At 30.7% G+C, this 23571-nt stretch overlaps 1 protein-coding gene across 2 annotated transcripts in view; it reads right to left on the bottom strand.

Annotated features, from left to right (window-relative positions):
- The window catches only part of LOC143231770 (uncharacterized), a 69976-nt gene that overhangs the window by 8221 nt on the left and 38184 nt on the right, over positions 1-23571 (bottom strand). The window contains exons 6-11 of one of the 2 annotated variants that reach the window (XM_076466412.1): positions 23485-23537; positions 20598-20668; positions 16739-16947; positions 16109-16320; positions 4229-4366; positions 2960-3208 (exon numbers count right to left, since the gene is read on the bottom strand). In XM_076466412.1, coding sequence (XP_076322527.1) covers positions 2960-3208; positions 4229-4366; positions 16109-16320; positions 16739-16947; positions 20598-20668; positions 23485-23537 — 932 coding nt within the window. Of the gene's footprint in view, positions 1-2959; positions 3209-4228; positions 4367-16057; positions 16321-16738; positions 16948-20597; positions 20669-23484; positions 23538-23571 lie in introns of both variants that reach the window. The other variant, XM_076466411.1, reaches the window with a different exon arrangement.

Here is a 23571-nt window from a genome sequence, read left to right on the forward strand (position 1 = left end):
ATGTTCAGACTTCATTCATAGTTTTGTCTCCCAGGCACAAGTTGTTTTTCATGTACTTCTCCACAGTTTTTCTCACCAGTGTCTCTGAGGAATAGAGTGTGCATGCTTCCTTTATAAATTACCTTGAACATACGTGGTCAAGATATGCATAACTTGGTAGTAATGACTGTAGTGACTAGAATGAACCAAAGCAATAGTCAGCAGTCTTGGATATTGTGGGATATTGTTGAGATGGTTTATATTTTACTAACCATCTCTAACAGTTCTAATGGTCAAGATATGCATAACTTGGTAGTAATGACTGTAGTGACTAGAATGAACCAAAGCAATAGTCAGCAGTCTTGGATATTGTGGGATATTGTTGAGATGGTTTATATTTTACTAACCATCTCTAACAGTTCTCATGATCAAGATATGCATAACTTGGTAGTAATGACTGTAGTGACTAGAATGAACCAAAGCAATAGTCAGCAGTCTTGAATATTGTGGGATATTGTTGAGATGGTTTATATTTTACTAACCATCTCTAACAGTTCTAATGGTCAAGATATGCATAACTTGGTAGTAATGACTGTAGTGACTAGAATGAACTAAAGCAATAGTCAGCAGTCTTGAATATTGTGGGATATTGTCGAGACAGTTTATATTTTACTAACCATCTCTAACAGTTCTAATGGTCAAGATATGCATAACTTGGTAGTAATGACTGTAGTGACTAGAATGAACTAAAGCAATAGTCAGCAGTCTTGAATATTGTGGGATATTGTTGAGATGGTTTATATTTTACTAACCATCTCTAACAGTTCTAATGGTCAAGATATGCATAACTTGGTAGTAATGACTGTAGTGACTAGAATGAACTAAAGCAATAGTCAGCAGTCTTGAATATTGTGGGATATTGTTGAGATGGTTTATATTTTACTAACCATCTCTAACAGTTATAATCATTATCTTACAGAGAATTCATTTAGCAGAATAATTAATAGTTTCAACTCTTTTAAAATATGAAATACATATTTCCAGCCATGTGTCTACCCATGATAATAATACAGGTGTTAAACATGTTGTCCATGGTTCCATGTATAGACCCAACACCAAGACACCTGAAGATCATTCTTATGAGATGAAATTAACCATAAGACTGTAACCAAACTAAATGTACGTTTATTTGCTTTTAAGAAAAATAACCAACATAGAAATTAAGACACAATGGCATTAATTACACCAGAAAAGACAATTAAACCCACAACATCCCATATCTAATTTATTACTCACTCTAGTAATACATATGGATGGATAATTGCTGCTAAATAAATAAAAATGACAACAGAGAAGTAGTTTAATGAAGATAATTAATGTGCATTATAAGTCTGGTTGTTTAAAACATTCACTAATGGTGGACAGATGTTTCGTGGTTTTCTCTGCAGTATAGATGTTAAAATAAACTTATTTATATCATATAACTAATAAATATCTTAATATTAAAACATTTTCAAGAGAATAGTGTCCCAGCCACTAGAGTACATTTACATCGAAATAGTTATACATACAGGAAATGTGAGTAGGTCCATCACACAAATCACAACTGCTTCCACTACAGTTTTTGTAGGTCATATAAAAATTGTGAATCAAATTACTTACATACCTGACTCTTAAACATACACTTAGCACTGTTACAACTTGTATATTTCTATATATTATATTAAGGTTGTAACCTCAGCCTTTTAAAATACCTAGATTCATAAAGAGCACATTGTAGACATATGTTGACCATCCATATGTAGCCACCTAAGATGGAGTAATGTAATTAGCACTTCTTCCTCATCAGAACATATGGATGCTTGTCATGCTTTGAGAGCATTTCTTGATCAATAGCAACATACTTGTTATTAAAAGCTTCCAACATCATTAAACAAATTTCAAACACAGGAGAGAGAACACAATCAAGGTCTAATCCTAACACAGGAGAGAGAACACAATCAAGGTCTAATCCCACTATTCCACCTGTTTTTTTATAATTTCCTATAAAAATCTCTGATTTTTAAAACTTAATAATTTCTCTACATTTTGACACCTTCAATACCCGAGACATTAACATTTTCCTAAGCTGAAAATGTATGTCCAATAATATTTACCTCCACTGACACTATAGCTATTTCTCAATCTCCAGGGTTTCGACTCATCTAAACACTGAGAATACTTGCTTTAGTCTTCCATACTCCACTCAAATACCTGAAGCAAATTCTAATTCACACACTGCACCACCTACTTCAATGTGCCATCTATATAGGTGCTGTTTATAAACACCTCATCTTGATAATGTAACCACATTTTAGAAATATTAACTGGCTTTTAGTGTGGAGATAGGGTGTAAGTGTGTAAGTGGAAGTAAGTATTACAGGAAATACATTTTCAGTTTAGTAAAATGTTAACTTCCAAAATTTAATTACCATCTGCTAACACCTGGAAGCACATGATCGGAGGATGATTAGGCCTGCACTAAGCACCAGTAAATATTATTAATAATAAGGTCTAATAGCTTAAGTATGTTGAACTATACAGGGCATTTAGGATTATATTTACCGAGCATCAACACAATTCAGTATAAAAAAAGATGTAAAATACTGGTGCATTTAATAAATTACTCACTTTTATTTCACGTTTTACAGTTACACATAATTTTACTTCTGTATGTGCGACATGCAATATTCCATAATAATTTCCAATACGGTACGCACTGTATAGGTTTTATAATTTCCAATAACTCAAATATGAAGTCAGTTTAACGAAATTTAATCACACAAGTCACAGTCATGACAAATGGAATTTTTTGTTAGGAATTTATATCTATCAAAATATCATTAATATAGAATGATAGAAAACAGAACTGAATTAATTTTCCAAGGTTTTATTATTTCATTTACAAGAATTTCCGAGGGCTGTATTAAAGAAATCTTACCACCGACAGCTGATCATTCTGTTCAGTTATTTCATTTAACATTTTAATCTGTTCCAGTTGCTGCTGAAGAGATTTGGCTTGGTGGTGTTGAAAATAGTAGTCTGTGTCAGTAAAAGGACTTTTACTCAAGGGAAGACTAACTCCTAAACCAGGAGAGTCAACAGGAGAAATACTGTGTGCCACAGGAGATGTTGGAGCACTGAAAGAATGGTCAGATTGTCCACTGTTGTGATACAAGCCTGCAGAAATCTACAAGATGATAAAGATATATCACACTTACTCTATTTGCATGTAATATCACTCACAGACATTTATTATTTATTTATAGATTTATTATTATATAATGTCTAAAATCTAAGGACAAGTTTATGCATCTGCCACAAGTGTGTTATTAATATCAAACGTTTGGTAAAGAAATTTGCACTAATAAACCAGCTGAGTACACATGAGCGAAATTAGTAATTAATATACTCAAGCATACAAGTTAAATGTCATTAGGTAAAAATCTTGTACATATTACGAAGCGTGGTGTCTGTTTAAAGTATTAATCTGTATCCACTTTAAAAAGCTGTGCATGCAAAGCTCAACATTTGCTTCTGAAATGACAGGAGAACAGGCATGAATAACGTTCACAACAAACAGGATATTTTACACTAAATTATTAAGATTTAATCGCACAATCATTCACATTCAAAATGTAACAGAACTTATAGAATTAAAGTGTAGATTTACTCTATTAATTAGCTCTTAGGATGACTGAAATGCTCAGCAATTACTTTCAGCAATGGTTGGTTAAAAGTAGTTCAGAGCTTTCATTCTGAGTAAAACCATGAGTGCTACACAGTTAAAACTTATTATAGTCCATTAATTAATTTAAACTGACAGATTAATTCACACTTTCCCCACCAAGGATAGGTATTTTTGATTGTTTAATAAAAAAAACAGGTGTTAGAATAAAAATTTACTTTATTACAAAAATCTTAAAACATTCTGCTTAATCTAATCTCATCTTCCTATATAAATTGTGATTGATTAATGAAATGTAAATAAAGTTCACACATGAAAACATCATCTGAACAAAATGTACCTAAAAACAACAAAAAATAATAAAATACAAAAATACTGTCACAAAATTCTAACAGGTGCAAAATAATTAGGTAAGCAACAATATTTTCATGAAAATACAATACACAACAATTATTTATTACACCTATACAAACAATATACATCTCTTTATTCTAACAATAAATATACAAAACGTAAACACACCTGAGACAAGGCTTCTGGTTTGTTTCCATACATATTATGAGAAGTGGTGTATGCCTGTTGTTCAAGGTAAACACCAAGTTCAGGTTGTTGTGAGGAGTAATTATTTAAAGAGAGACCTTTAGTTTCTTTTGCCAGGCCCTAGAGAAATAATGTATTGTAGGATATCTGTTGATGTTTACTAATGTACAAATTATTACTACTTTGGTATAACAGTTGTAATTCTAGAACATAAAAATGTGTAGAAAAGAAACTAAGAAAACTACAAGCAAACAGTGACATGCGCAAAAATAAATTTACATATTTAGAGTTTGGAATATTGTTAGTGCTAACTGAGAAGTTCCGCATCAGAACCCATCTGCCATCTCGGCAAAGAAGGGATTCGACTAATGTGCCACAGACATTATATTTTTAAAAGGAATGACCTAAGTGTTACATGGAGTAACATGTTTTAAATAATCCCTTAAAACAAAGATTATTTGTACAGATAATGGACACTATGTATTTATACAGCAGCAAATGCATGGACATAAATGTAGCTTCTAAATTACTACAAGTAATTATAATTAACCTGTTAAGCATTGCTTCTAAATTATTACAAGTAATTATAATTAACCTGTTAAACATAGCTTCTAAATTATTACAAGTAATCATAATGAACCTGTTAAACATAGCTTCTAAATTATTACAAGTAATCATAATGAACCTGTTAAACAAAGCTTCTACATTATTACAAGTGTAGCTTCTAAACTACTACAAGTAATCATAACAAACCTGTTAAAGGTAACTTCTAAATTACTACAAGTAAACATAATGAATCTGTTAAACATAGCTTCTAAATTACTACAAGTAATTACAATGAACCTGTTAAACATAGCTTCTAAATTACTACAAGTAATTACAATGAACCTGTTAAAGGTAGCTTCTAAACTACTATAAATAATCATAATGAACCTGTAAGGTGAGCAGCAATCATAACATGTTTCCTTCCTGTTTTTATATCAACAGTACCATCATTATCTTATTCATTCATGTTTATCACAAATCAACAAGTTCCTTAGTACTTCAATAATTATATTTTCTGCATTTCTGAATTGTTTTTAATTCCATACAAACTGCACAGCCACTATAATATCAAGGAGTTACAACTGTAACGTATTAGCTTCATAATATATGTATACAGACACACAAAAACACACCACATATTAAACTTTTTATGATACAGGAATTCTACTGCTAGTAACTTCCATCACTCCTGTTAGCTGTTTGGTAATACCTCAGCTATACCTTGTCCATCTGAAAACAGGTCTTCTTTAAAGAAATACATACAAAATCCTCATCTAACCTGTATTCATCTTCAACAATGCTAATGTTACTTCTTCTTAGTGGATACTTTCCCGTTTCTATGTTTAGGAACAACTGTTTAAAACCTTTTTGTTTTTCAACTTTATTAATGTACTTCCAGTAGAGAGATAACCAACTTATTACACTTTATATTCACCTTCTACTATTCATAGGAATTGTGATTTTTGGGGCTTTCATGTATCAGTAGCACCTTACTCAAAATATTTTAAGAGCCTAGAGTTGGCACAATTGCCAAAAAAAAACACTACCATCTCTTCGTCTGTACAGTGTCTTGCAAAAGTATTTAAAACCTCCCCTACAAAATGTCTACACTTATTTCCATCCGAGCTTGCAGTCATGAAATTTTCAAACAAGACTTTATATTTTGTATCTACCCAATCTTCTTCATACTGTCTGTCTGTCTGTTTTGTTATAGCAAAGCCACATTGGGCTGTCTACTGATTCCATTGAGGGGAATCGAACCCCTGATTTTAGCATTGTACTACTTCAAATTGAGAAACCTAAAAAACACTAATATTATATAAGAAAGTTTGATTTTTAAAGAAAATTATAATATGTTAAATTGCATAAGTATTACACCCCTTTGCTATGGAAACTGTAAATCAGTTTGGGTGTAAAAGATTGGTATTATAATCTCTCTGTATGTAATCAAAGTGGTTTAACTTCACTTCAGAATAAATGCACCTGTTCAAGCCACAATTCACAAAACAATATGACAAACCAACTATGAAGCCAGAAGCTTTCCAAACAAGTCAGGGATAAAGTGCTAAAGAAACACAGATCAGGAGAAGGTTACAAGAAAATTTCAAAGTTGCTGATTATCCTTTTTAAGTACAAGTCCATCATTAGAAAGTGGAATGTGTTTGATACCATCCAGTCATTACCCAGATCAGTCTGCCATTTAAGTCAAACAAACAGAAAAGTGGGCAGGGATGCTGCTGTGAAGCCAACAGTGACTTTGAAAGATTTACAAAGTTCCACGACTGAGATGAGAGTCAGTGTTTATACATCAACAATATCCTGGTTCCCACACAAAACTGGCCTCTATGGGAAAATGGTAAGAAGCCATTACTGGAAAAAAATAATCTTAAACTCATATGGAGTTTGTGACAAAGAATGTAAATGATACTGCAGACATGTGGCAGAAGATTTTGTGGTCAGACCAAACAAAAATTAAGCTTTCTGGTTTAAATTCAAAGCATTACATCTGGTGCAAGCCAAAAACAGCACATCATCTAGCCAACACCATTCCACTTATCAATCATGGTGACAGCAACTTCATGTTACCAGGATGCTTCTCATCAGCAGGGATCAGGAAGCCCACAAAGATTGAAGGGAAAATGGATAGGGCAAAGTATAGGTAAATCCCAGAGGAAAACCTGCTTAAATCAGCTAAGAATCTAAAATTGAGTTGAAAATCCACATCTCAACAGAACAATGACCAGAAAGATAAGGCCAAAGTTATACTTGGTTTCAAAAAAAGAATTTGAATGTCCTGGAGTGAACCAGTCAAAATCTTGAATGGAATCCAATATAAAATGTATGGCAAGGTTTGAAGACTGCATTTAATCAATAATCTGCAACAAACTTGTTAGAATTAGAGCAATTTTGTAAGAAAGAACGAGCAAAAATTACACTATACAACTAATAAACGCTGAAAGAAACCTACTAAAAACTACTCAGAACAGTAATTGCTGTCTAAAGTACTTCCATCAAGTACTGACTTATGCAGTAAGCAAATTTCAATTTATATATTTTCTTTGCAGATTTTGCTGACATTAAACTTATACATAACAGTGTTAAGTTTGATCATTAGAGTTTCAAATAAAAACAATTAATAAAATTGTTTTACGCTATTTGTATTTCTTCAAAATGTAAGTTAATGACAAGCAGAAAATATTTATGAGAAAAGTTTCTACGGTCTTGAATGTTTTGTTTAATTTTGCACAAAGCTACAGGAGGGCTATCTGCATTAGCCGTCCCTAATTTAGCAGTGCAAGACTAGAAGGAAAGCAGCTAGTCATCACCACCCACTACCAACTCTTGGGCTGCTATTTTACCAATGAATAGTGGGATTGACCATACATTATAATACCCCCACGGCTGAAAGGGCTAACACATTTGGTGTGATGGAGATCTGAACCCACAACCCTCAGATTACAAGTCGAACGTCTTAATCCACCTGTCCATGCCGGGTTGGTCCTGAATATTCTAACAATTTTAACTTTGATTTCTAATATGCCTTTCTTTCACTGGTTCTTTTGTACCACTTTACCTTCCACTGCATATTCCACTAATTTAGAGAATTATATATTAAATTCTTGTTCTTCTTTATAACTTTGTTTAATGTGAAGAGTTAAAGGTTTTATTCATTTATTTTGCTTTTCCACTTGTCTGAAAGCAAAACATTAAATGCTTGTAATCTTTCTAATATCCTAATACCCATCCTAGGACACAAAGGATATATGATACTATACACATTCTGACTGTTCATTTTCCAAGAGTTCATTTTCTTTCAAACATATTAAATCCAATATCAATATTTCTGGTAGCCTAAAACGTTCTTCCTTTTCTATAGCCATGGCAGAGTTGCTCATAAAAGAACTCTGAATTGTTTTTTTGAAGTACATACTTTTAGGTCTTACTTCCATTTCTTGACTGATTTGAGATCAAACAGTGGTGGCTACTGATGATTGCCTCTTGTTTTTTAAATAAATAACCAGTGGTTTTGCTAAATAACTTATTAAGCAATAAACTCCTTCCTTTCCAGTTAAAACTGTTAACATGATGTTTTTCGAAGGTCCAACTTGAATTTACTTTGTTGCACTAGTAGTTGTAACTATATCTGATTTATATCAGTCTAACTTTTATACAAATGATCAAACAACTTACTTATACCAACAGGTTTGAGACCAACTGCCACATCCTGTATGATGAAGATATTATATAAACTTATGTAGTTTATTTGATATAAATTTCTTTCATGTCTTGTTACCTCCTTTACCAAATCAAATACACATGAGGAATTAAAGTTTAATATCTTTCAAGCCTCAAAAAGAAATTTGTTTGGGGACCTGAAAGATGACCCAGGATATTCAGAAACATTTATTTCTCACAGGTTTAGATGGGACCAAGCCTCTGGGCAAGTGTTAAGTAGCAGATTGTTTAAGGTGAGTGAAGACATGACAGATGCCAACACAAGCTGAGAGTCTTTATCTTTGGTGACTGAAACATGCTTTTCTGTGACAAAGCTACTGTATGGCATTACTTAGATAAATCCCAACAAACTTGTTTTCTACTATTGTTATCTATATGTTTTGAAATATCCAGTTACTATCTTTACAGCTCTTCATCAAACATCTGTTTTTAATTTATATGTTTTGAAATATCCAGTTATCATCTTTACTTCATCAAACATCTGTTTTTAATTTATATGTTTTGAAATATCCAGTTATCATCTTTACTTCATCAAACATCTGTTTTTAATTCATATGTTTTGAAATATCCAGTTATCATCTTTACTTCATCAAACATCTGTTTTTAATTCATATGTTTTGAAATATCCAGTTATCTTTACTTCATCAAACATCTGTTTTTAATTTATATGTTTTGAAATATCCAGTTATCATCTTTACTTCATCAAACATCTGTTTTTAATTTATATGTTTTGAAATATCCAGTTATCATCTTTACTTCATCAAACATCTGTTTTTAATTTATATGTTTTCAAATATCCAGTTATCATCTTTACTTCATCAAACATCTGTTTTTAATTCATATGTTTTCAAATATCCAGTTATCATCTTTACTTCATCAAACATCTGTTTTTACTAGCCTTAAAGCTTTTCACTAATCTTCCACTTGTTTCCCATCTTTGAACCAATATTGTCTCTTCAAGAAATATTTCTTCAAAATCATTATAGTTATTGGTACTTAGGTTATTTCAAATTCTTAGTACAAAAATACTTTTCACTGCTCACCATTTAGAAAGATATGTCCATGTTTCATTTTACTCTTAAAGGATCAGTGTACTGTACTACTGTTTTTTATGTTACACACACACAGGTTTGGTTATGCTCTGGATTTTCTAGTTTTAGGTTGCTATAACACAATGTGTATGGTCTAAAAACCTTCTGTGTTACCTGAGAAAATAAATACACATGGAAGCTATTCCTACATGATTTGAAGCTAATATTAAATGTTCAATATTCATGTATATTAAACTAACATAGGATTAGATCCATCAGTAAACAAAACACTAAAGACCTTATAAAGTAGCCTAAAAGCTGCAGTAATTACAAAATTTACATGAACACCTGAAAAGACAAGAAATATGAAATGTCTATAAACCAAACTTACATATCTTAAATTATTACGTTACCAAACATACATATCTTAAATTATTACGTTACCAAACATACATATCTTAAATTATTACGTTACCAAACTTACATATCTTAAATTATTACGTTACCAAACTTACATATCTTAAATTATTACGTTACCAAACTTACATATCTTAAATTATTTACATATCTTAAATTACCACATATCTTAAATTATGTTACCAAACTTACATATCTTAAATTATGTTACCAAACTTACATATCTTAAATTATTATGTTACCAAACTTACATATCTTAAATTATTATGTTACCAAACTTACATATCTTAAATTATTATGTTACCAAACTTACATATCTTAAATTATTATGTTACCAAACTTACATATCTTAAATTATTACATTACCAAACTTACATATCTTAAATTATTACGTTACCAAACATACATATCTTAAATTATTACGTTACCAAACTTATATATCTTAAATTATTACGTTACCAAACTTACATATCTTAAATTATTACGTTACCAAACTTACATATCTTAAATTATTATGTTACCAAACTTACATATCTTAAATTATTATGTTACCAAACTTACATATCTTAAATTATTATGTTACCAAACATACATATCATAAATTATTACGTTACCAAACATACATATCATAAATTATTACGTTACCAAACTTACATATCTTAAATTACCACGTTGCTAAGTAACTTGTTAATTTATCTAATCCACTTGCTGGAAACTATGTTTTAATACTTTTGTCCTTTCACAAAGTTAAATGTTGGTATCAAAGTTACCTAATTACACAATGTTACTTTAACATATAAATATGACCACAGATTTTAGTTTTTAAAAAAACATAATAATTGGTAAACATCATTCATAAAAATATATGAACTATTACTTCCAATTTTTAAATGTTATATACACCATAAAATAAACATGTTCCATATAATTCTACAGTTTGAACACATTCTTATAACACTGTCTCTGGATAGAACAAATAAAAATAGAGACCGGAGCAGTGGAAGTAAAGAAAGCCCAGGATAGTTGTGCCATTTGACTAGTGGGAGGTGGTGCTGACTGGTATTAGGTCAGCATGCTTGGATTATCTATTCCATTCCAGCTTAAGTTCTTTTTCATTAACATAATAGCAGCAGAGAGGATCAGAGTACAAACTGTACACAAATCAAAATACGTACTACTTTCATAACAGCCAAGTTCCTTCATTACTTACAAAGAACTTTTGCTCTTCAATAGTTCCTTTTTGAAAGGTAACTACAATAGTTTTGATAAAATAAAAACTGTTTGAAGTAAAGCAAATAAAATATTTCTTTTCATGTTTCACTTAAGTCTGCACAACAAGCTCTCTACTGTTCCCACATGAGGAACCAAGCTTACTGTGGAGCCACGAGGAGATAAGTTTCAGTAATTCTTTTTAATGTAAAGACACAAAATAAATTAACTGAATTCAGTTGATCATGAGGAATCAAATCTTAGACTTGAATATTGTAAGTCTATATACTGACCACTGACCGGCCCGAATATTGTTAGAAATGAAAATATTAAACTGAATATTATCTTTTACTTTTCACTGCAAGAACAAAGTTTCTTTTAAAACAAAAATTGTTGTCATGAATTAACATAATTGTAATATAGAAAATATTAGAATTTATACTAAAGGAAATTCATTTCTACCTGACAAAACTTAAAATTTATATTTATGAGAAGTTAAAACTGAAATCAAATAAAATATTCATAACTGTCAATACGTCATTTTATCACGAATTCTTTAAATAATTTCATTCATAAAAAAAATAGTTCAAGTTTTTAGTGCAGTGTAATTCATGATCTATCTAAAAACTGTTTAAATATGGTCTTACTTGTCGACTCAAACACTGAACTTCAAATAACACATGAATATATCAATATACCTAACCACACAGGAAATTACCCGAGGAACATTTTTACTTTTCCATACAGTCATGTGTATTTGAATTTCACAAATACATGTCACAATTTCAAAATGATACCATAGTAGCATTCTAATCAACACCTCTTCTCTTCTCTGCTGCTAAAAACAAATCTTGTGTGTGTGTGTGTGCATCTTTCTACCATTCTATTTCTATACCAAACCAAAAATTACTGCTGAAAGAACACAAAGCATACACAGCAGTATTAATGACCAGCAAATTTAAACGTTCTAAAATCATAATAGAACAGAAGTGCACAAAGTTCAAAGTTTTATATAAGCATACACATGCACAAAAACAAACACAGGCAGAGTTAGATTTTCAAACAATCTTTCCATTCAGAAGTACAATTACAATCACTGAATGTGAAGTAAAATTTGTTAAACTCAGTCATGTAACTTGTATTAATATCCCAACCTGAATACATCACTCCTGAAATACAGTATTGGGAGTGTTCGTAGTTGTATTCAAATTCAATGACACAGTATTTGTATTTGTTGAATGATTTAATGCTATGAAAATTATGCTTTGCCTGAGCAACAACAACATTATAATAAGTAATTTAAGTTAAATTTCATGCTTCATGGAGGGGTGGTAAATAAATTAAAGAGGGGAGGTTTCTGGATTTTGTTTTAATATTGCCTAATGGAATTAAGAACTTGAACCTGTACACTATTAAAATATGGATTATTAGCTTTAATTTTATAATAAAGATACAACATGAATAAAAAGTACTTTACTTAAATTTTGAATGAAAACTACAACAAACATTGTGATAAGTGTAGTAAAGGATGACCGTGGCAAGAGGATCAAATGAGGTCATTACTCTATAACCACCTCAAAAGTTATTGTATTACATGGATTTTAAACCAGTCAAATCAGTTGAGAGAAGTTGAGATGGCTTTCAAGTACCTTTAGTGGTTCATGAACACTTTAAATTTCTTATTGCTAGATCTGGAAACATCAGGACAAAGTTCAAATGTTGTGAGCAAACGATTTCTACTTTAGGAGCAATGGCTTCTAACCTACTGTTATTTCAGAAGGTAAGCTTTTTAATTATTTCTGTAAATAAGAACTATATTCTACATAAATTATACAATGTAGGTAAGCTACATTTCTCATACATGTTAAACTATATTTTTCATATTTTGAACCATATTTCATCATTTTTATTTATTCTTATATGCATTTTAATTATTTCAATATAAAATACATTCTATATTCTATAATGAAGAAACACTTCTGTCTTTCTAGCATAATCATGAGACACAACTACAGAAGTCTACATCTGGCTCTGGTACTTCTGCCCAGGTGCAGAAGCCTAGAATAGCACAGCGTACTTGACAGAATCAACTAAATACAAGTCTACACATTCTCGTCAGAAGCACACCACTATATAAAAAAAAAACTTAAACATTTTATATTTTTCCAAGTTGCAAACATTTGTCCACAGTGTTAATTAAGAACAAGTTTGTTGCAGTCCAACAAAAAGTCATCTATCTATTGCAATTTATATCAATGTCACTGTGCATATCTGGCACACCAGATAAACATGCAGCTTTCTTGGAGTCACTGGTCTCTTTATGCTTTACTGGAAAATGGAACCAGTCATATTGGCATGTCAGCATCCCAAGGGTCATGGCACATCTGATAACATCAACAACAAGGTATCATATGTGACATATTATAATGCATACAACATGATCAAGACTTTGCCTGGATATGAACCATAAACACCACCTAGTGTGAGAGGTGGTGGTAGTTTGTCTACAGTTATTCTGATGATGAATTTTTTGGTGAATCTTAATCAGCAGACAATTTATTGAAATTTCTTCTTAAACATGACCCATGATTTTCCCATATGCTAAGAATGGCATGAAAGAACACGGACCCACTGAGGAAAGTAACTTCTAAAGCATCAGCCATTGTATCCTACATTCTAAAATCAACTGATCTACTTGAGGAAGAGGTCAGAGTTCACTTGGTAACATCAATGCAATAAAACTCAGAAATTAAGATGATTAAGTCTTTATTGAAGATTCTTCAAGAGAAGTTGCATGATCTAGATACTTGTACCCTGAAACGTACTTTTCAGATTTCACCCAGGGTCAGAACATTGTTACCTCCAGTTATGTAATGTCACATGTTTACAGGTTGAAGACTGAGATTGACAACGTGCAATCCAGACATAATTTCAATTGTGTCTCTGTACTGAAGAAATCTGTTCACATCCAGCTGACTCAGTACAAGCAATGAAGTAACTTTTAAAGTTTAGTTTACACATATACAACAGTTCATATTAATGTTCAACTTTCTCTTAACTTGAAACTTAAATAACAATATTTAGTAACTAATTAGATAAATGAGTTTCTGCTTTATTGTAAATCTTAAATTATAATAATGACTCCTTTTAGTATTTTATATTCATGATGAAACTTTGTAGAATGGACGGCAACTGCCTGTTGTGGAGACACAAGTGTAGAGGCTGGCATTTCGAAAGTCTTCAGGAAACGTCGTCCTCTACACTTGTGTCTCCACAACAGGCAGTTGCCGTCCATTCTACAAAGTTTCATCATGAATACTCTGCCTAAACAATCTATCAATTCATATTACATTTTTTTCATTGTAATTTTGATATGATTTGACAAGACTTTTTTTAAAAAATAACTTTCCTTATTGTTGGAATAGCTGAAACTTGGGTTTGTACCTATGGATATATGTCCACATATACATAATATAAAGAATGCCTCATTATCAAATTAAATATGAGGTGTTAGCATGAGCCAGGCTTTAAAAACTACATGAAAAAAAATCTGTTATTGAATTCCAGATTCCACTTTATCACTTTCAATAATTTCAGTTTATTTTTTCAATTTTAAATCCAAATTAATTTAATTTGACACACATAACTTGTAGAAAATTGTTAAACTATGGGTTTACATACTTAAAATACAATTGTTTCATAATATCAAGTCTCAACTTTTTTCTTTTTTTATCGGCTGAAATGCTTAATGCAATTTTTTAACAAATTTATAAATATCAATAACATTTAAAAAGTTAACAACGATACATTACATATACTTCAAAATTCTGTACATGAACAACTTTTGGCTCCACACCAAGTAACGATGGGGTGTCCAGCCCACTAGGCCTATGCCCCAAATATATTTCACAGTGACCTTAATTTACCTGACATAAATTTCAATATAATACTTTGCATTTATGCTTTAATTATTTTTAGTGGTAACTGCTTCTACCGGCCCCAGCCCAGAAAGGTTTCAGTAGTAAGCAATGCCACTGGACATGTAAAACTGATAATATGATATCTCTGTGCATTAAGCAGTATTTTAACATTTGGGAAACTGTTTGAATATCAGTCAAATGAAGTGCAGATGACATGGTGAGAAGCATGCTAATATAAATCATTACATTTTAAGTGTGATATTTTATAATTTTACAGTTTTTAATTACATGTATGTAATTACTTCTTGTTGTTTTTTCATACTTTCTTTGCTATCTGAAGTTTACTACTGGCTCAAGAATGTGAAAAAGATGCAAGACATTTATTACACTCAGGAAAAATAGCCATCCTTATACGGGCAAACAACAAGATGCCCTTCCCAAACATTTGTTTATTTACAAAACAAATATCTCAACAACTTCTAATTAATAAACCAAAAAATATACCTTTAGATAAAACAACATATATTCATAAAGTAAACAATATTTACATAGCTGTTAGATGTACATGTAACTCAGTATACAATCATTAAAGGGAATTTGTTTTTTGTTCTTTTTACATCACCACAAATACCATTAACATTCCTAAATGGCAAAGAAAAAAAAAAGATAAAAATTACACTAAAAAATAAAAGCTATACATACATCTCCATGCAAGTAGACACACATGACAACAATATGATGCAAGTTTCAGCAAAGAAACCTATCTTACCAGATTCAGCAACAAATGTATTTAAAATATAAATCCATGAACAGCATGTTATTTTGTAAAACTGTCACATAAGAAAGATGCAAACTTCTTTACTTTGCCTTTAATCAGAACATCTTTAATGATTTAACTATGTAGACTTAGTATCAACTACTGGTACTCCCTAGGATCCTGGTGTTTACCCTACCTCCACTGTCATTTGAACCTGGTCATGTCTCGTAGGCCGAGTATAACCTACTTGTTGTTTCAACATATGAGAACCATGCTGGTGTACTCGACTTCTAGAACCACCACTACCAATAACCAAGACGTTTTGATTATGATGATGACGGTATCGAGATGAGGGTGAAGGAGAGGGACCGGGGCTAGAATGACGGCTTCCCCCTCGTTCTCCACCGTGTCCAACACCAGGAGTTAGAGGGGTCAGACCCACTTCACTCAGTCCAGTTTCTATTGATATATACATCAAAAGTTATCTCTCAAATTTGGGAAACTTAACAACACCTTAAAAAACAAAAAATCTCAACTGACAACAGAAAAACTTAAACCTTTAATATACATACATACAATTATGAGAGTCGGAAACAACATTAGCTTTCACAACGTTTATGTATTCCTGCTGAAATAAATACAAGAAAAGTTTCACCTGACAACAGAAAATTCTTGTTTAGGTTTTTCTACACAATAAATATATCAAATACTGTTACATCCTTAACTCAGTTATATTACAGCCATTTATTTTACATGGCCCAGAATACTACAATACAGTTTTTGTACCATCTTTGAGCATCTAACAAATAGACAGTAATTTCTTAATGTTACTTTTTCCATATTAAAGCTTTGAGGAGGCAATGAAAAACACACGTACCAATTGCATGCGTGTGCTGCTGAGTTGGAGACGAGGTTAAAGAGAGGTTCCCAGACATAGTCTGTGGTGAACTTCTTGTATGATCCTCATTGTCAATTGGTGTGGCAAGGGGTGAAGGAAACTGAAGATTGGTTAAATCTGGCAGAGAACCAGTGTTAGTGGACATAGCAATATGCATCAAGCTGCTTTCATCAACCAAAGGAAAAATACTACATCAAAACAAATAGAAGAAAAACAAGTTTACTTGAATGGTGTTAGCTCTTATATGTTCAGCTACAAAACAAAACCAACTAAATACATCAAGAGTCTGAAAGAAAGTTAAAATTATTTAATATACATTTACATTTTATTTATTAATTTTTTACATCAGTATCAATAAGCATTAAAAAGATGTTTTTTGATGGTTTTAAATTTCTGAGTCGAGTAGACCAATTGTGTAATTTTTGGTAATAAACTAAAGTTTGCATGGGATTTGAAAGATGGAATAAAATACAGGGATCTGTAAGGTTTGATCCCAGAACTCACCTGTTGAGGCTTTCTTTCTAATGCTTCCCTATCTCCTCAAGGTTAACCACTTTCACCACACTAATCACAAGTATCCTTATCATTGTATGGTTCACATTGAGCCCACAGCCAGCTACAGCACTTGTGGCAAATCTTTTGTAAATTACTCGTTTTCATTATGCTACATCCATTTCTGGCAAATAATTACATCTAATATATGGATTTTGTCTGGTAGACTGTTGTTCAGTGACTATTTTAATGCATATTGGTCCACATAATACAGTGCTTCTATGTGCAAACTAAGTAGGAAATTGTGCTTTAGTCCATTTGTTTTATTTTCCATTTGTGATATACTCTAGTTGACTACATTTGTTTGTGTCTGATGACTAATTATTGTTTATATTTCTTGCCAACATTCTTGTATGACAATTTCAGTTTCTGAAGTGAATATTAATATTGCTGTGGTACTAGTATATGATGATCCATCCATCACTTTCCGTTTACGTCCTTTCAAAAACTTCCGTTTACATCATATATTGAAATGATTTATTTTCTGTTTACTTTGTTACATACAGCAACTAACATGTTACAAAACAACTGGGAGCAAATACATTGTGAATATTTATCTTAATGTGATTATAAACCATCGCTGAATAAGTTCAAAATACGTAGATGGGAAATCCAGAATAGGTGCTCATTACCTGGCCAACAAATGCAAATATTCACCTGAAAACCAAAGTTTAGGGTATTTTTAAAAAAAGTTTGAGGTATGTCTTCACAAGAGAACCATACTCAAATGATTTATGGAAAGAAAACATCTTTAGAATACAGACTTCACATAACAATATTTACTTTTTATCATATAACGGTCATACCCAGTTTTTACATGCAGTTTTCCACAAATCCAATTAAAATGATTTTAGTTAAAAATATGTACTTATAACAAACCACATCAAAGGAAATTCATTCCATCTTTATATGGTATAATGCCTTCAATGAAAGATTTTATAAAAACAGGCATATAAGGTCAGGTACTAACATGACTCCTTGGTTTTTGGAAGGACAAAAATCAAATTAAAAAAACCCCACCTATAAAAAAACAGGTCAAACAGATAGTTCATCCCAGTTTATTTGTTACTAATATCACATATATTGATCACTAGACTCCAAGTGACAAACATATACCCCTGTCATACCGTTGTGGGGGAAGTGGGGAACACAGCAACCATATCTGGCCCATGGACTACTGGAACTGATATCCAGTCATAAGCACATCTACACCTATTGCACAAGCAGCATACTCACAAATGATCTTTCAATATGATGCTTCTGGCATCTGTCCACTGAGTTATGTGCAATCTTTACAGAAAACCAGTTGGTTGTCCTAACAAATCTTGATGATAACTGGTGAAAACCTTTACAAATGTTGTAACATAATTTTAGCATGACCTCATGCAAGCTTAGTAAAACGTTTCTCCATCTACCAAAAAAGGAAAAACATTATATCTCCTTCAGTTTTTGTTGTTGTTTTTTTAGTTTCTGGGTTGATAAACTCATTGGATTCCTCATATAATAGTGCCCTTTCTATAAAATTTACAAGACAGTTGAGCAGTTAGCAGACATGCATCTTTCAGAAGACTTCAAAGTTCATTGTACTTCTCTCTCTGTATATATTTTCAGACAATCAGTAAAAAGGGGTATATTTCATTACTTATTGTTTCAGGTTACCCTGGTGCCATCACACCCTTCCTGTGTGAATGTGAAGGGCTACTTTTAGGACTATAAATGTCACACTCAACTATGACCTATACAAAGTTAAACAATTAATATACTAAAGGAATAAAAAAAAAACAAGACAGCCATCATGAATATTTTGGCACAATCTTTAATCAGCTAAAAATAAATATTATATAATTGCAACATACAAATTAGATAACATATCACAGTATAATCCAGCACTAAACCTGAAATGTTTGGTTACATAAATACAGTTCTGAATTTAGAATATGAAAATAGAAACACATCATCATCTTAGGTGCTCCAAACTTTTTTATATATTGTACTAATAGTAATCACCCCATTTTTGAAGTGTCTAGTAAACACCTGCTGATCAAACTTCACAATTTAAATAAAAATAATAATTCTAGCTTTATTTTAACTTTAAAATGTTTTAAAATCAGTATTTGTTAGTTTATAGCATTTACTGTAATTTGTGAAGAAAATTTTAAAAACTGTTTTGTCTATCATTTCTACATAGTTCAGAGGAGTGTCGCCTATAAATAATACATTTACTGACTTTTCTGTCTATCCTAAAACCATAGGCTTATATTTCTTGAACAATTATCATTCATTAAGAAAATTATTATACTTGTCTTATTCCTTATGTGAATTTTCTCTCTCTATTAGTGGCTAACTTACTTCATATGACATTATAGCACATAGTCTGAACAATCACTAATGAAGACCAGCTATGTGCAACATTTTAATACGACTGGACATAAACTACTATTAATAACAATAGAGAATGTAAAACGATTTGATTAGTGATTTAGGGTTTCTCGCAAAAAAGTGACTAGATGGACCTCTTTTAGTAATGAACAAAGGAATATTTGGAAGACTCAGAAACAAAGCACAGATCAGAGATTTTCTTTAACCATTCTTTTCATTCCTAAAAATGTTTATATAATAAATTCTATCTGAAGAAATGATAAACAATTTTTTGAATACTGTAATGTTTATTATATTGAAACACTGAACATAGATAATTCATTACTTGTAGAGAAACTGTATTTTTTGCAAATACGTGGATAATATTTGTAATCAAAATCATCAAAGTTCATGATATCTCTAGCCAAGAAATCAAGACCTCGGTCACCAACAGATCTTTATCTAATTGTGTAGCATTTTGATGTTATTTTTTATAACTAGATTTGATAACTACTGCAATCAGTAACATAAATATATTAACGAATATCAACCAAGTTGAAACTGACTGAATGTATAAAATTAAATGTTCTGGTCACTGATGAGAAAAAAACTTAGGTTCTAAGATGAAAGAAAACATTTAACATTTTCTCAAATGTGTGCCATACAAAACTGTAGGAATTTAAGTTAAAACTAAAAACTATTTAGTAAGTGCTAGCATTTAAGCATGAAGCTACATAATAGGTTATCTATACAGTGTTTATTGCAGGTATCAAACCCTGAGTTTCAGTGTTAAAAGCACCCAAGCTTACTGCCAAAACACCAAAGGACTATTTACTAAGTTTTAACTAAGTTTCATGCAACCTGAAATGTTATTACGATAGCTCTGATGCGTGATAGAAAAACAGCAAGAAACATGAACAACACTTACTCTACAGCGGGTACTTCACTGGATTTCGGCAAGGACCGAGACAAATGAGATAAAATATTGTCTTCTTGTTGCTGATAAAATAAAAGTTGTTACATCTCAGATATATAACTTAATACAAAACAAACACTTAACAAAGGAAACAAGATAAACTAATATTCAAGACATCATAACATCATTAGTAGTGACGTGCAGTTGTCAAAGTGACTATAAATGAAGCACTAAGATTATATAAAACTATATCTTGTGCAATTTAGTTTCACTGATTTCAAGTTGTACTTAGACCATGTCACAGTACATTAAAACCATTTATCATATGGCAAGAACCAGAAATTTTTGTATTTGAATTTCCAATTATGTTTTCTTATCTAACCTCATAATTTCTAGTTTTTACATTTTGGTGACTTTTATAAAAATATACATAAAAACAAAAAAAGTCTTCAGTACTTATGCCTGAGTTTGGGCCATCAAAGAGCAATGCACTCTAAAGCAACTTGTTTGTAACAATGTTAGTTGTCCACAAAGTTATTACTTTTTATTTCAAATATGCATTTCAGGATAGAAATGTAATTATCTTACACTAAATCAGAATATTCTACAACTAATATAATTTAAATTGCCTTTCTACCTAAGTTACAAACAGGTTATAAAGTTTTCATTAGCTTTTTGAACTGAACACCACCATTGTGAACAACGAAACTGATGCTAAATATCTACTCACAAGTATCAAAATGAAATAACTTGTATAACAACTCTTATGAAAATAACCTCCTCTTTCTGTTGGTTATATACAATCCAATAACTGTATCAGAGAAAAGTACTGACTTTTTAAAAGACAGAATGATAACAAGTGGAATGTTATGTGAGTTTGATATTTTTCTTTAGATCTCACTAAAGCAAGAAGTTTGGAGGGTTCCAAATTTGATTACTAAATATCAACAGTACGTGCTTGTAATTTACTTAAACCTTGATAAAATCATACAAAGGAGAAAAAAATTTAAAATAGGTGATTTGAAACATGTCCATCACATAACATAAACAGGTGAAATTTAATAAATTATCTAAATATTTTCTTTTGAAATTAAGAAATTAAAATTTAAACAATATAAAAATTTCAAACTTTATTCAAACATACTGGTAATAAAGTATTTTAACTATAACTCAAATTTTGAACTTCACTATATAAGGACGTTGTGTCATATCCAAAGGGTTAATCGATTATTCTCACACAAGATTTGGATAGTTGGATTAATTTAAAATATTAATAATCAGAAATACTAATTTGTTGATTTCTTTAAAAAATCGTGACATTAATCAATTAAGATAAATAATCTTGAATTAATCAAAACAAAAGACATTTATGTTAAGTAAACTATTTATTCACTCCTCAAACTGAAACAAGACATTTATGTTAAGTAAACTATTTATTCACTCCTCAAACTGAAACAAAAGACATTTATGTTTAGTAAACTATTTATTCACTCCTCAAACTGAAACAAGACATTTATGTTAAGTAAACTATTTATTCACTCCTCAAACTGAAACAAAAGACATTTATGTTAAGTAAACTATTTATTCACTCCTCAAACTTAAACAAAAGACATTAATGTTATGCAAACTATTTATTCACTCTTCAAACTGAAACAAAAGACATTTATGTTAAGTAAACTATTTATTCACTCCTCAAACTGAAACAAAAGACATTTATGTTTAGTAAACTATTTATTCACTCCTCAAACTGAAACAAGACATTTATGTTATGCAAACTATTTATTCACTCCTCAAACTGAAACAAAAGACATTTATGTTTAGTAAACTATTTATTCACTCCTCAAACTGAAACAAAAGACATTTATGTTAAGTAAACTATTTATTCACTCCTTAAACTGAAACAAAAGATATTTATGTTATGCAAACTATTTTTTCACTCCTCAAACTGAAACAAAAGACATTTATGTTAAGTAAACTATTTATTCACTCCTCAAATTGAAACAAAAGACATTTATGTTAAGTAAACTATTTATTCACTCCTCAAACTGAAACAAAAGACATTTATGTTAAGTAAACTATTTATTCACTCCTCAAACTGAAACAAAAGACATTTATGTTAAGTAAACTATTTATTCACTCCTTAAACTGAAACAAAAGATATCTATGTTACGCAAGCTATTTATTCACTCCTCAAACTGAAACAAGACATTTTTGTTAAGTAAACTATTTATTCACTCCTCAAACTGAAACAAAAGACATTGATGTTAATTAAACTATTTATTCACTCCTCAAACTGAAACAAAAGACATTTATGTTAAGTAAACTATTTATTCACTCCTCAAATTGAAACAATAGACATTTATGTTAAGTAAACTATTTATTCACTCCTCAAACTAATTTTTTTCCATTGAAATAAAAGCTAGGTAGTCTGTCTACTCTAACATTCAATAAATAATAACAGTAGAAGTTTATAACGTAGATATAAATTTTTAAAAATTTGCTAATGTTAACCATTTCAGAAATAACCAGTGAATGTTTTATTTGGGGCTACAAGTGAGATCTGGATGTTTTATATGGAACTATAAGTGAAATTTGGAAAACAGTAACTTTTATTATGAAATTATAAACTGATTTTTTTGTATCAGCATTAAAAAAATTGTATATTTCAAGTATAATAGATACAATTTAGTTACTAATATATAAGGACGAATGAAAATGGTACAGAAGCACAAGGTAAAGTCAGCATAAGCAGCAGTTTTCTCAAACAGTACTTAGAAAACTTTCACACTCCAAACTCATTCTATCTTGTACACAGCCATAATGGGCAAAAAAATTACAGAGTAAAACAAATAATACATCTAAATAAACTTAAATAAATATATGGGTTAATGGTGCTTACCTTTTTAGGATCCCAAATATTTGATGACAAATGTGCATAATCCATTTCATGACCTTTCAACAATAATAAAAATTAATTAAAACAAAA

Source organism: Tachypleus tridentatus, chromosome 11 (assembly GCF_004210375.1).
Source record: "Tachypleus tridentatus isolate NWPU-2018 chromosome 11, ASM421037v1, whole genome shotgun sequence".
Lineage (NCBI taxonomy): Eukaryota > Metazoa > Arthropoda > Merostomata > Xiphosura > Limulidae > Tachypleus > Tachypleus tridentatus.